We start from the raw sequence: 15,603 nt of genomic DNA on the forward strand, positions 1-15,603 counted from the left end.
TACCGATGAGGATCTCCCGATATTGAAGATCCCGTACTGATGAGGATCTCCCGATATTGAAGATCCCATACCGATGAGGATCTCCCGATATTGAAGATCCCGTACTGATGAGGATCTCCCGATATTGAAGATCCCATACCGATGAGGATCTCCCGATATTGAAGATCCCGTACTGATGAGGATCTCCCGATATTGAAGATCCCGTACTGATGAGGATCTCCCGATATTGAAGATCCCGTACCGATGAGGATCTCTCGATATTGAAGATCCCGTACCGATGAGGATCTCTCGATATTGAAGATCCCGTACCGATGAGGATCTCCCGATATTGAAGATCCCGTACTGATGAGGATCTCCCGATATTGAAGATCCCATACCGATGAGGATCTCTCGATATTGAAGATCCCGTACCGATGAGGATCTCCCGATATTGAAGATCCCGTACTGATGAGGATCTCCCGATATTGAAGGTCCCATACCGATGAGGATCTCTCGATATTGAAGATCCCGTACCAATGTGGATCTCTCGATATTGAAGATCCCATAATGATGAGGTTCTCTCTATATTGAGGGCTCCATACTGATGAGCATCTCTCGATATTGAAGATCCCATAATGATGAGGATCTATCAATATCAAGGGTACCCTACTGATGAGGAACTCTTGATATTGTTACGACCAGTGAGAAAGGTGTCTAGGGGTCCCTCTCAGCCTTCACCTGGTCTTACTGTAACAGGGTTTTATTTTTAACACACTGGGTTTTTAGCTCCCCCTTGGTGAATCCTTGTTCACCGCTTTTCAATTATAAGGCAAAGAAACCAGCACAAACAGACTTTCCTAGGTTTAAAGAAGAAAAGTTGAAATTTATTAAACTTGAACTTAAACTCTAATTCGGTTCACGCCTACGGATATACGGCGCGCCCACGCTATCATGCATACGCGATACACACACTCAAATAGAGACAGAAAAGAGCAGAAGAAATAAAGTGGAGAAGTTTGAGGCAATATCTGAAGAGTTTTTATCACAGTTCTTTGAGCTCATTGTAGAGTCCTTGATTTTAGGCAGATCTTGCTTTTTGTTGGGACCTAGTACTCTTCTTAAACCTTGTTCGCTGTAGGAGACTTTTCTCTCTTGGGGTTCATGTGTCTTCAGTGGATTCAGAGACTTGTGAGAAAGAGATGGGAGCGGACAGGAGAGATCCTCTTAGTCCAGGAGCAAACAGACACTCTGAGTTCTAATTGTTTGCACAATTTAGAAAAACCCAGGTTGCCAAGCAGGTTAGTCATGTGAATAACTGGGCTGGTCACGTCTTGGATTGTATCACCTTAGCAGTATCTGGAATGCTCCTCTTACACACAATACCTGGTGATCAAGGTCCATTGTGGGTTCAACGTGTCAGGAATGGTCCTTTGTCCTTCCAATCACTGTTGATATGCAAATGTCTTTTCCAGCCAGGGCTGATCTGTTTAACAAGTCCTTTCTTCACTCCAGTAACAGTTTAAAATAAATGTTCATGAAAAAATTAATGTGCCTCATTCTTGGCAGGCAGGGGCCTAACATGACACCTCCACACTCACCGGAATGAAATGCGATTTGAGAGAAGCGCATTTCATTAAAAGGGTCGAGAGAAAATATAAGATACAGAAAAGAAACCATGCATTTCTCTCATTCATTCACAAATCCTAAAACTTATTAAAACTGCACCCCCCCTCCCCGGTTTTTGGCATCCCAATTAACGTGGTTCTTTTTTGGGGAAGTTTCTTTTCCGTTTGCCCATTTCCATGGCTGCCTCGGGTCTTTGTTCCTGCTGAGGTCATTTTTTTTCAGGAGAGTCAGTAGATGGGCGGGTCTATCCTGAACTCTCTTTCAGTGCTTTGCTGAGTCATGCAAAGGCTTTTGACTTTGGGCGGAGGGGTGGTTCTCCTTGGTTCTGACTGCAGGGAAGTATTCCTTGCTAATCCTTTTGTCCCAGAGGATACTCCTGCCTGCCAATATTTGTGCAGACGCTACTGCACTCCCCTGTGGCACTTCGCCTGGGTGAGGCATCACCCTCATGGATTCTCTGCCCCCGAGAGGTCTTTCTTTGTCTCTGCAGGTTCCTGTAAATGCTGTTAGCAACTCTGATGGAGTGCTTCTAGTGTCTGCTTTACGTAGGAGGATGTGGGGTCTAACTTTTCACATTTTTCGGGGTTGGCTGACCGGACAGTAGGGATTTTCATCCGGGATTCCTCCCGGACTTCCTTTAACCTGCCCTCTTGGTCACTTTTTCCCCTTCCCTGTCCAACCTTTTGCCAGTCTTGTGCCTGCTTGTCCCCTTTTGTTCTCAGTGGGGGCCTCACAGTTCACCAGCCCTCTGCTGGATGGTCCTCCTCGCACTGGTACAGGACTGAGGGGTGCAGGTTTCACTGTAGGTTGGTGTTTCCCTTCAACCTGGCACATGTGGCAACTCCTGCAGTACTCCACCACATCTTTGTGGCGTTTTGGCCAGTCAAACTGTTGATTTATGCGGGTTTTGGTCTTCAGTATTCCGGCATGTAGTCTCGTGGGCTCTTCTTAATATTTCTCTCCAGTACCTCTGCGGCACCATAACTGGTGAACTACTGTCCACTCCTTGCTCTCAGGTCTGTGAGGAAAACTCCATTTCCTCATTCTTTAAATAGTAGCAATCAGGGACTCCCTCTGCTTCACTTTCAGACTGGGCAGCCTGTGCTAACTCTCGTAATACTGGGTTGGCTCGCTGAGCTTCAGCTAGCAAAAAATTATTTAATTCATTCCCTGGGTCTCCTAACTTCCCAAAGAAAGTCCCTGGTCATCTGCCTGCAGTGCTAATTCAGCCTCTTCTGGGGGAGCTGGGTTGATCATGGCCTGATCCACTGCCCATTCAGGGAAACTGCAGGGGACTGTCTCCTGCCACTGCCCTGTCTCTCCGACCTCCTGCGGTCTTTCTTTCATTACTGGGGGGCTACCACCTTCACCCCCGCCAGATCATTACCTAGGACCAGGTCAACCCTAACCACAGGCAAACTAGGGACAATCCCTACAGTCACCGGTCCCGAAACTAGGTCGCACTCCAGGTGCACCTGGTGTACAGGTACAGGCATACACTGCTCTCCAATACCATTCACCCACCATTCTGGTGTTCATTGCACTCTCTGGGGGAAAGGTCAGGCCTTTTCCCAGTAAAAAGGATCTAGTGGCCCCTGTGTCCCTGAGAATTACTATGGGCTTGCTTTCCCCACTGGAGGGGTATGGGGTTACTTTCCTTACAGACACAAAACCCTGATAACCCTCAGGAATCTATTAAATTTTCCTGCACTTACAGTCGTAAGCTTCCACGGTCTCACTCTTACTGCAGTTAAAGCCACAGCTTGCCCTGTGTTTTCCATCAGGGTCCCGTCTCCATTGAGCGGGTGTGCCCTGATTAACCCGACAGGTTTTCCCTTTAGTTTCCAGCAGTCAGCTTTTAAATGCCCTGCTTTATTACAATGGAAGCACACAGGTCTCTGGGTCTCACTCTTGCTCACAGCACCTTCCTTTTTGGTTAGAGGAGGGGCCCTGTGTCTCCTGCTTTCCTTTCTCTCCCAGGACTGCTAGGGCTCCTGTCACTTTCCCACTCTTTGTCCTTTTCAGATTTGTGGAGATGACTAGGAAAGATTCTCCCCTGGGAAACCGACTTAGAAATTAAACCGAACTCATCAGCCAGAACGCCACTTGCCGGGCTCTCTGGACCTCCTGCTCCTCTACATGGGTCTTTCTGGAGAGTGGGAGAGAGTGTTTAAATTTCTCTAACCGAATTAATTCTCTGAGATTCTCATAGCTGAGCTGTACTTTAAGCACTCTGAGCCACTGGTCAAAACCCAGCTGCTTACTTCTTTCAAACTCCAGATAAGTTAGATTAGCTTGCTTCTTGAGGTTTCTAGACTTTTGGCAATAGGCTTCGGGTACTAATTCATATGCCCCGAGGATAGCACTTTTTGTCAGTTCATAATTTGATGAACTCTCATCTGGCAACAGGGAATAAACCTCATGGGCTTTTCCAGTTAGCTTGCTTTGCAGTAAAAGAGGCCAGGTCTCAGCTGGCCATTTTAGCTGTCTTGCCAGTTTCTCAAAGTCACAAAAACTCTTCTACATCCTCCTCATTGAATTTTGGAATTAGATGAGCTAGTTTTAACAATTCTGTACCCAGCCCTGAATGATGCATCACCATATTGCTTTCACTGGGGATTCCCTGTCGCTCCTTAGTTAACTCAAGCCGCTTCAACTTTCTCTCTTCGCATTCTTTCTGGAAAGTTCTTTCTCTTTCTGTCTCCTCTCTTGCTTTCTCTCTCTCCTCCATTTTTCTTCACGTTCCTTCTGGAAGGCTCTTTCTTTCTCCCTCTCATGCCTCTCTCTCTTTTATTCCTGTCTCTCCCTTTCTCTTTGACTTTTCCTGTCTTCTAATTCAAATTTCCTTTGTCCCAATTGTATCTTTGCTAGCAGTACCCTGTCTGGGTCTACTTCTAACCCTGCTTCTGCCTCTTCAGATTCAAGGGAAAAATGGTTGGCCACTAGCCCTAGGAGTTCAGACTTCCTAGCCTTGCCACGTACAGTGATCCCACGCTGCTCAGCCATTTTCCTCAAATCCTCCATAGACAGTGCTTTTAACTTATCCCACGTTACTTCACCCTGGCTTGGGGAGCTAGTAGCTTTAGTTGCAGACATGTTAGTATTCTAGCACACACAACCTTAAGAAAACCTGCATTAATTGTGCTCTTTTTTGAATGGGAACAATGTGGCTTCCCACTTCCAATTTCTCTCATTTGCCTGTGGGTAAAATCCAGGACAGTAGCACCCAAAATTATGTTATGACCCGGTGAAAAAGGTGTCCCTCTCAGCCTTCACCTGGTCTTACCGTAACAGGGTTTTATTTTTAACACACAGTGTTTTTAGCTCCCCCTTGGTGAATCCTTGTTCACCGCTTTTCAATTATAAGGCAAAGAAACCAGCACAAACAGGTTTTCTTAGGTTTAAAGAAGAAAAGTTGAAATTTCTTAAACTTGAACTTAAACTCTAATTCGGTTCACCCCTACTGATACACGATGCACCCACGCTATCATGCATACGCGATACACACACTCAAAGAGACAGAAAAGAGCAGAAGAAATAAAGTGGAGAAGTTTGAGGCAATATCTGAAGAGTTTTTGTTCCGGCTCTTTGGGTTCACTGTAGAGTCCTTGATGGTAGGTAGATCTTGCTTTTCGTTGGGACCCAATACTCTTCTTAAACCTTGTTTGCTGTAGGAGACTTTTCTCTCTTGGGGTTCATGTGTCTTCAGTGGATTCAGAGGCTTGTGAGAAAGAGATGGGAGCAGACAGGAGGGATTTTCTCAATCCAGGAGCAAACAGACACTCTGAGTTCAAATTGTTTGTACAATTTAGAAAAACCCAGGTTGCCAAGCAGGTTAGTCATGTGAATAACTGGGCTGGTCACGTCTTGGTTTGTATCACCTTAGCAGTCTCTGGAATGCTCCTCTTACACACAAAACCTGGTGATCAAGGTCCATTGTGGGTTGAATGAGTCAGGGAATGGTTCTTTGTCCTTCCAATCACCGTCTGTTAATATGAAAATGTCTTTTCCAGCCAGGGCTGATCTGTTTAACAAGTCCTTTCTTCATTTCAGTAACAGTTTAAAATCAATGTTCATGACAAAATTAATGTGCCTCATTGTTGGCAGGTGGGCTCCTAGCATGACAATATTGAGGGTCCCATACTGATGAGGATCTATTAATATTGAGGGTCCCATACTGATGAGGATCTCTTGATATTGAGGGTCCCATACTGATGAGGATCTATTAATATTGAGGGTCCCATTCTGATGAGGATCTCTCAATATTGAGGGTCCCATACTGACGAGGATCTATTAATATTGAAGATCCCATACTGACGAGGATCTCTTGATATTGAGGGTCCCATTCTGATGAGGATCTCTCAATATTGAGGGTCCCATACTGACGAGGATCTATTAATATTGAAGATCCCATACTGACGAGGATCTCTTGATATTGAGGGTCCCATACTGTTGAGGATCTCGATATTGAGGGTCCCATACCATTGAGGATCGATTAATATTGAGGGTCCCATACTGACGAGGATCTCTTGATATTGAGGGTCCCATACTGTTGAGGATCTCGATATTGAGGGTCCCATACCATTGAGGATCGATTAATATTGAGGGTCCCATACTGACGAGGATCTCTTGATATTGAGGGTCCCATACTGACGAGGATCTCTTGATATTGAAGGTCCCATACTGTTGAGGATCTCGATATTGAGGGTCCCATACCATTGAGGATCGATTAATATTGAAGATTCCATTCTGACGAGGATCTCTCGATATTGAGGGTCCCATACTGTTGAGGATCTCGATATTGAGGGTCCCATACCATTGAGGATCGATTAATATTGAAGATTCCATTCTGACGAGGATCTCTCGATATTGAGGGTCCCATACTGACGAGGATCTCTCGATATTGAGCGTCCCATACTGACGAGGATCTCTCGATATTGAGCGTCCCATACTGACGAGGATCTCTCGATATTGAGGGTCCCATTCTGGCGAGGATCTCTTGATATTGAGCGTCCCATACTGACGAGGATCTCTTGATATTGAGCGTCCCATACTGACGAGGATCTCTTGATATTGAGCGTCCCATACTGACGAGGATCTCTTGATATTGAGCGTCCCATACTGACGAGGATCTCTCGATATTGAACGTCCCATACTGATGAGCATCTCTTGGTATTCAGGGTCCTCTTCTCAAGAAAAATCCTGACTTCTGGGGGACCCATATTCATAAAGATCCCCCAGTATTGAGGCTGCTTTACTCCTGTGCTGAGAACATTTTCTGAGTGAATTAGGAGACAGCGGTTCCTCCATGACATGTCGTGAGCTATGATGAGGCCCTTGGAATGATGAGAATAATCTGGTAATGAGAATGATTTAATGTTGAATCCTTTGTAAACCTGTTAGTTATTCCTGTTTTTGGTTTACTCATTTTCATTGTGTTTGTACCATTTAGTTTACCCAACAGATACAACACCGACAGTGATCACATCTACAAAGCTGCATTCTCATTCATTGACAGTAACTGAGAAAGAAAGGACCAACCAGCGGCGAACCTTACCCTTAGTCCCCAGTAAAGTGGATGCCCTATCATCATCGCTGGCAAAGGATAACTCTCAGGGAAAGAGCACCAAACAGAAATCCTACATGAACCCAACTACCAGCTCCATGGCCAAGATGTCACGCAGTGTTTCAATGGGAGACAGCCTGAACTTCACTGAGAATGGCGAGGAATTGTCAGCATCAGAAAAGAGTGTGGGTGGGCAATCTTTGGAAATGTCAACTCGGACTTCACCTTTGGTTACCGTGGACATTGTGAATGAAATCTCTCACAAACAGGAGATGATTAAACAGAACTGGAGGGAGAGCACAAGCTCCAAGCTATTGTTACAACAACCAGGAGGTTTCACAATGTCTCCTGCTAATAGCTCTCAGGCTAAATTAACTCTTGGCACTCGGGCTAACTTATTCCTGGATCTACCTAAACCACTGCCCGACAGACCTTCTTTGACTTCTTTCTCGCCACCAATCAAGTTGAAGTCTCCCTGTGAAACAGAGTCCTTCAAACTGCCTCTTTCAGCAGCAGCAGGAGCAAAATGCAGGTCTTCCCTGGGCGATGGCCATATCACTCATAGGGACAGCCAGGAGAAAATGAATGGTAATACTTCCACACCCAGGCAGGAGACAGCTACTCCACTGGCACTCCAGCCACCGGTTCAGTGTCACCATGAGTCACAAGTAGAGACATCTCTTAAATCTCCTAGTCAGCAAGTGTCTTTCGCTTGGCTGTCTGCTAACTCCAAGTCCAGATGCACCAGGCTTGTTAAAGAAACCTCGGACTCTTTACCCAACATTCCAGCAGCAAGTGACCAAACAGTAACCCTTTCTACACCAGCAACACGTCCTTCTGTGCCAGAGAAGACTTTTGCAAAGGAACCAGGTATGAATGGAGCTCTGGTTTCTCCCATTTCTTTTCAAATCTTCCTCTCTTGATTGATTGATGCACTTGACCATGATTGAGAATTGTGCTCATTGAAGTGCACTGATCATATTGGTGCATACTTCTGCTCCTTTTGTTTCCATTGTTCTGTTGTCTTGTAAATTCAGGCTCTCTTGATTCAAAATGTGTAAATTTAAAATACTTGTTATGATCTCCCCTTCTTCTTTGCTGGTCTTCCCTATTCCATGCAGTGTCACTGGACCCAAGCATATTTCCAAGAACAGCTCCTCTCCCTCCAACCCTTCCCTTCCTTCCTCCCCACCCCCCGCCCCCCCCCCCCCCCAAACCCCGTCATGTTTGAGGAAGCATGTTGATTCCAGTGCAGTACAATTGCACTCAAGATCTCGCCATGAGAGGGATTCGAGGCTCAAACTTAAAGTATAGTATAGTACCAAACTTAAACAAAAAGCATATAATTGCGCAAAGGTGGATGGCAGGTCAGAAGGTTGGACAGAATATAAAGAACAGCAAAGAATGACAAAAAGATTGATGAGGAAGGAAAATTAGAGTATGAGAGAAAGCTATCTAGTAATATAAAAACAGATGGTAAGAGTTTCTATAGATATTTTAAAAAGAAGAGAGTTAACAAAGTGAGCATTGGCCCTATAGAAAGTGAGTCTGGGGAATTAATAAGGAAAATAAAGAAATGGCAGATGAATTGAACAGATATTTTGCATCAGTCTTCACTACAGAGGATACAAGTTACATCCCAGAAATAGTTGTAAGTCAGGAAATGGAAGGGAAGGAGGGACTCAAGAACATTATGATCACCAGGGAAGTGGTACTGAGCAAATTGTTGGAGCTGTGGGCTGACAAGTCCCCGGGTCCTGATGGACTTCATCCTATGGTCTTAAAAGAAGTGGCTAATGAGATAGTTGATGCGTTGGTTTTACTTTTCAAAAATTTCCTAGATTCGCGGAAGGATCCATTCGATTGGAAAATAGCGAATGAAGGGGAGGGAGACAGAAAGCAGGAAACAACAGGCCAGTTAGCTTAACATCTGTCATAGAGAAAATGTTAGAAGCTATTATTAAAGATATTATAGCAAGGCATTTAGAAAAATTCAAGGTAATCAGGCAAAGTCAACATGGTTTTATAAAAGGAAAATCATGTTTAACCAGTTTATTGGAGTTCTTTGAAGAAGTAACGTGTGCTGTGGATAAAGGGGAACCAGTGGATGTATTGTACTTAGATTTCCAGAAGGCATTTGAGAAGGTGCCACATCAAAGGTATTGCGAAATATAAAAGCTCATGGTGTAGGGGGTAACATATTGGCATGGATAGAAGATTGGTTAGCTAACAGGAAACAGAGAGTAGGCATAAATGGGTCATTTTCTGATTAGCAAGATGTAATGAGTGGTGTGCCACAGGGATCAGTGCAGGCGCCTCAACTTTTTACAATTTATATAAATGTCTTGGATGAAGGGACCAAAGGTATGGTTGCTAAATTTGCTGATCACTCGAAGACAGGTAGGAAAGTAAATTGTGAAGAGGACATAAGGAGGCTACAAAGGGATATAGATGGGTTAAGTGAGTGGGCAAAGATCTGGCAAATGGAGTATAATGTGGGAAAATGTGAAATTGTCCATTTTGGCAGGAAGAATAAAAAGAAGCATATTATCTAAATGGTGAGAGATTGCAGAGCTCTGACATGCAGAGGGATCTGGATGTTCTAGTGCACGAATCGCAAAGGTTAGAATGCAGGTTCAGCAAGTAATTAGGAAAGCTAATAGAATGTTATCGTTTATTGCAAGGGGAATTGAATACAAAAGTAAGGAGGGTGTGCTTCAGTTATACAGGGCATTGGTGAGACCACATCTGGAGTATTGTGTACAGTACTGGTCAATGGGCAGGTTCTCTTATGAGAAAAGGTTGGACAGGCTAGGCTTATATCTGCTGGAGTTTAGAAGAATAAGATGCGACTTGATTGAAACATATTAGATTCTGAGGGGTCTTGACAGGGTGGATGTGGAAAGGATGTTTCCCCTTGTTGGAGAATCTAGAACTAGGGGTCACTGTTTAAAAATAAGGGGTCACCCATTTAAGACAGAGATGAGAAATTTTTTCTCTCAGAAGGTCATGAGTCTTTGGAATTCTCTTCCTCAAAAGACAGTGGAAACAGAGTCTTTAAATATTTTTTAAGGCAGAGGTAGATAGATCCCTGATGAGCAAGACGATGAAAGGTTATCGGTGGTAGGTGGGAATGTGGAGTCAGGGTTACAATCAGATCAGCCATGATCTTATTGAATGATGCAGCAGGCTCGAGGGGCCGAGTGGCCTACTCCTGCTCCTAATTCGTTTGTTTGATTGTATGTTCATATGTTCAAACCTTGTGCTCTCATTGTGGCATGGTGCTGCTGCACTCTGACTGACTAGCATGTCAGTCGCACCAGATATGAAGTGGTGTGAGTTCCTTTATTATTGGCCAACTAAGTTAAAGCATCACTGGAGTGTTAACCTCTCCCTGTGAACACTGACTGTATAACTGATAGGGCTCACATTCTGAACTCTCACAAGAGATTAGCAAAAATGAAGTACGCAGAATGAAGCTAATCTTGTGACTTGGGTTAGAAATCAGTTGTGAGGTTGGAGACAGAGTAAAGATAAAGGGTACTTTATGTCTGAATGGTGGGATGTCTTGCCCAGAGAACTCTTCTAGGGCCTGAGTTTAAACAACTAGGATGAAAGATTAGAGAGCAGTAGATACAGGTTTGCAGATGACACCAGGTTAGGAGAAACAGTAAGTTGTGTGGAAGAGATCAGAAGATTACAGAGGGACATAGATTAAGTGAGTGGGCAAAACTATGGCAGATTGGGTTCAATGTGGGAAAGAGTGAGGCCATCCAATCTGGATACATGAAAGACAGATCAGAATATTTTCTGAATGGTGAGAAATTAGAAACTTTAGAGGAGCAAAGAGATTTGGGTGTCCAGGTAGACAAATCATTTTAAAGCCAGTAGACAGGTACGAAACATAATCAAAAAGGCTAATGAAGTGTTGGCCTTTACCACAAGGGGGTTGGAATACAGGTGAGGAAGTGACACTTCAGTTGGACAGAGTCTTGGTCAGACCCCATCTGGGGTACTGCATTCAGTTTTGGGCAGCACACCTCAGAAAGATATACTGGCCATGGAGGAGGTACAGACCAGATTCACCAGACTTTTTATTTTATATTGGTTTGGGGATGTGGGCATCGTTGGCTATGCCAGCATTTTTTGCCCATCCCTTTTTGCCCTTGAACTGAGTGGCTTGCTAGGCCATTTCAGAGAGCATTTAAGAGTCAACCACATTGCTGTGGGTTTGGAGTCACATGTAGGCCAGACCAGGTAAAGACAGCAGATTTCATTCACTAGGACATTAGTGAACCGGATGGGTTTTATACAACAATTGACAATGGTTTCATGATCACCACTAGGCGAGCTTTTTAACTCCAGATTTTTTATCAATTGAATTCAATTTCACCATCTGCCGTGGTGGGATTCGAACCCATGTCCCCAGAGCATTAGCCTGGGCTCTGGATTACCAGTCTAGTGACATTACCACTATGCCACCGCCTCCCCTCAGACAGATACCAGGACTAAAAGGGTTAAAATATGAGGACAGGTTGCATTGGTTTGTCTTCATTTGGGTATAAAAGATTGAGGGATGATCTGATCAAGGTGTTTAAAATCTTTAAAAAATTAAATAGGGCAGATAGAGTGAAATTATTTCCTCTGCTGGAGTCGGGTGTGGGGGGGTGGGGGGCGGGGGCAGAATAAAAAGACATAACCTTGAAATTAGAGCTAGGTGGTTCAGGAGCAAAATCAGGAAGTTCTTTTTCACACAAAGAATAGTAAAAATCTGGAACACTGGCTGTGGATGCTGGGGTACAATTGGAACTTTCCAGACTGAGTTTGATAGATTTTTGTTGGCTAATGGGATTGAAGTGCAGATCAGCCACAATCTAATTGAATGGTGGAACAGGCTCAAAGGGCTGAACAGTCTCCTGTTCCTGTGTTCCTAGAGCTCACAACTACATTGCCATAGTTGACCCACTAAAATTTATAATGGTAAATGTTCAAAGAAAAGAATGACCGAATGTTGCAAGAGCAGGAACTAAAGTGTGTGACAGGAGTTGCTAAGTGTGAGGTATGGCACATTGGAACAAAATATGTCTGATGTACGTACTCAGTGAAAATGAGATTGAAAAGGATCTGCAGAATGTTAGTAGATTCAGCACTTAACATGTTAGGTCACTGTCGAGCAATAATGAACAAAGGAAACAGAGTGCTGAGCTAACTTGCCTGATCTATAGACCCTGATCATAGTTTTATAAATCAGGAGATTAAGCTCATACTGTGCAGTGCTTTGGTCAAGCTTTAGCTCGGGTCTTGTGTCCAGTTTTGGTCACACCGATTCCCTTGATTAAGGACCAAGCTATAAGGAGAGCTTAGAGAAATGGGGCATGTGGGTGTGGTGTTGGGCTGGGGGGGGGGGGAGTGGGGGTCTGCACTGAGGTTGAGTGCATGATGCCATTCCCAGCATTTCAGTGCATTGACTATCCATGTAGCTAATTACTAGGTGACTTTTAGTGTTAGGGCATTTTAGGTGCTTGGACCTAGATGATTGTCTGGTGATTGGTGTGTTTTTGGGGGTGGGGCAGTTGGGGCAGAGTATTTGAAACAACCCATTTACCTGGAGAGAAAGGGGATTAATAACAGTGATCTTTGCTCCTGAACTGTGAAATGGACTCATTGGAATGAAGCACTGAGAGCGATCAAGTCTATGGTGAGCTTGATAAATTGGTTGTAACAGTAATCACCTTTCTACTCTCTTTTTTTGGCAGGTCCTGCTGTCAGTGTTCAGAGCTGTAAACTCCTGGCAAGTGAGCTGCAGAGCTGCTTAGAGAGAGCCCTGAGCCTTTACCGAATGGTGAGTATTGCTGGCATTGCCGGAAATGTCCAAAGTTGATCCAGGGCTCAGTGGCACAATGAAGCTCTGCTGCTAAAAGCTGTTTGGAGTTCACTCTTCAGGGAATAGTACAATCCAGGGTGGTGCTCACTCCTCAGGAATGGTACAATCCAGAGCATGTGTTCACTGCTCAGAGAATGGTACAGTCCTGGGTGGTGCCCACTGCTCAGAGAATGGTACGGTCCAGGGCAGGTGGTCACTGAATGGTACGGTCCAGGACATGTACTCACTTCTCAGAGAATGGTGCAGTCCATGCCAGGTGCTCACTGCTCAGAGAATGGTACAGTTCTGGGTGGTGCTCACTGCTCAGAGAATGGTACAGTCCATGGCAGGTGCAGTTCCGGGTGGTGCTCACTGCTCAGAGAATGGTACAGTCCAGGACATGTGCTCACTGCTCGGGAATGGTACAATCCAGAGCATGTGTTCACTGCTCAGAGAATGGTACAGTCCTGGGTGGTGCTCACTCCTCAGAGAATGGTACAGTCCATGGCAGGTGCAGTTCTGGGTGGTGCTCACTGCTCAGAGAATGGTACAGTCCATGGCAGGTGCAGTCCCGGGTGGTGCTCACTGCTCATAGAATGGTACAGTCCAGGACATGTGCTCACTGCTCATAGAATGGTACAGTCCAGGACATGTGCTTACTGCTCACTGAGGTCCCTTGTAACTAATAGTTTTCATCCCTCTCTATCTACAGGCAGCCGATAACAAGGACTCCTCGGACGAGAGCTGCCAGATAACTGCCGTTCTTTCAGAAACATTTTCCTCTGTGAGGAAAGAATTGGATTGTCTCCAGCACCCTGGAGCAGGCCCTGGGCTATCTTCCCAAGGACTGGGCCTAGTGGCCTCACCGTCTTATCCAGGCAGTAATCCCACAGTGAAGGGCGATGGCTTTGAAGACGAGAAGACCCTGGCCCTGCTCGAGCAGTATTCAGAGCTTTTACTCCAAGCTGTAGAGCGAAGGATGGATCATAAGCAGCCAGGAGGAAGGGAAGGTTCAGGACTGTGAATTGTACTGTGAACAATGTAATTGTAGTCTTGCAAAGCCCATGCAACCGTCACAATGAGCCATAAAAAACTTAGCTCACGGAGCTGGTTAAATTCCATTGTCTAACTGACTATGAAAAACCTTTATTGCCATTCCTTCCTACTTCTATTTACTGTTTTAGTTCCCCACATCCAGCCCCTGGAATATAGGCTGTAAGGGCAAAGTTGATGGGGTCACGATGGAACCACCTTACTGCAGTGCCACCCTGCAGTGTCTCGCTCCTAAAGTGGTCAGTACAAACATTTCAGTTCGAGCCTAGAGAGTAACAGAAAGGGGTCTTGGCTTGGTTTACTAGAGCAGAGGCTGCCAGGTGGGACTGTTGGTGATCCGCAGGGTGGGGAGTTGTTGGCCGGGGTGGAGGGGGGGGCAATGTTCAGAAGAAAAACATGTTGTAGAAACATAGATTTTGTTTTAGTGAGAATGAACTGCAACAGACTGTGCGTCACCGCTGCAGGAAGACTGAAGCAATGCGATTCTGACGGGTCATGTGTTGGCTAGCCCAGCCTTGTTACAAGATCCTCTCATTCTGTGTCTCAAGTTCTCGCTCTTTATTTTCTCGCACTGTCTCTTTCACTCTCTGGCTGTCTGTCTCTTCCTCCCTCCAACTGGATGTTGTTCAGGCTCTTCCAGTCAGACACTAAATCTCTCTGGTACAGCTAACGGAGAAGGTAGTCCCACTGGTGAAACTAAAACACTGGAATGGATCAGTACGGATCATGAAATATTTGGAGCTGAGTCTTCAGTGACAGAGACCTTAATGGTTAAATGCTGACTGAAGCCACCATCACTATACTGACATTCCCTTTAAGTAAGGGGAAGGAGCCTGCAAACCAGTGGGTGCTGTTGATATTCCCTACAGTTTATTGTATAATGTGTATTCCCTCTTGATTGGACCACAGTTGCTTTTCTACATACTTCCATTCCCCTTATTTGGGAAATTGGAGGATATAACCTTCAGGAATATTGTCTTATTTACTGGAAAAAAAAATGTTTACTTTCAGGAATGAGGAAGTTACAGGTGTGTGACGAAAAAAGAGTTCTTCACCCATCGCTCAGCAACTGCACAATGTGCTGCATTATCCCCTTTTGCTGTTCGCTCTGTACAAGCTAAATCCTTCAGTCACTCCCTCCTGAACTTCACCCCTCAGGTTGTCCCCATTCACCCCTCTGTCAGATTGTCCCCTGAACTTCACCCCTCAGTCAAATTGTCCCCGGAACTTCATCTCACTGAAATTTGTTTCTTTGCTGGAGAATTGAGAAATGTGAACACAATACAGGTGAGGGGAAGGATAAAGATGATGTTTAATGCCTTATTGGAAAAAGCAGTAGAATGGCAAACCACAGTACCCTGATGGATGGATGTTTGTTCCATGGAGTATAAGGTCACTGCAAACCTGTACGCATGTTTGAATCAAGCTGTACAGTTCTTTCAGGTTGTTTTAACCTGTTGAGCCTGTGCTGGTACCTTAATGCACAGTGATAATTGGAACACAATTCAGGCAACGG

General features: G+C 44.9%; 1 protein-coding gene across 3 annotated transcripts in view; it reads left to right on the top strand.

Moving 5' to 3' along the window:
• Positions 1-14,431, top strand: part of mapkbp1 (mitogen-activated protein kinase binding protein 1) — a 368,915-nt gene extending 354,484 nt beyond the window's left edge. For all 3 annotated transcript variants that reach the window (XM_068039616.1, XM_068039618.1, XM_068039619.1), the window contains 3 exons: positions 7,058-8,041; positions 12,928-13,013; positions 13,747-14,431. In XM_068039616.1, coding sequence (XP_067895717.1) covers positions 7,058-8,041; positions 12,928-13,013; positions 13,747-14,058 — 1,382 coding nt within the window. In that variant the 3' untranslated portion in view covers positions 14,059-14,431. The remainder of the gene's footprint in view (positions 1-7,057; positions 8,042-12,927; positions 13,014-13,746) is intronic.
• The last annotated feature ends 1,172 nt before the right edge of the window (positions 14,432-15,603 follow it).

The sequence above is a fragment of the Heterodontus francisci genome, chromosome 9 (assembly GCF_036365525.1).
Source record: "Heterodontus francisci isolate sHetFra1 chromosome 9, sHetFra1.hap1, whole genome shotgun sequence".
NCBI lineage: Eukaryota > Metazoa > Chordata > Chondrichthyes > Heterodontiformes > Heterodontidae > Heterodontus > Heterodontus francisci.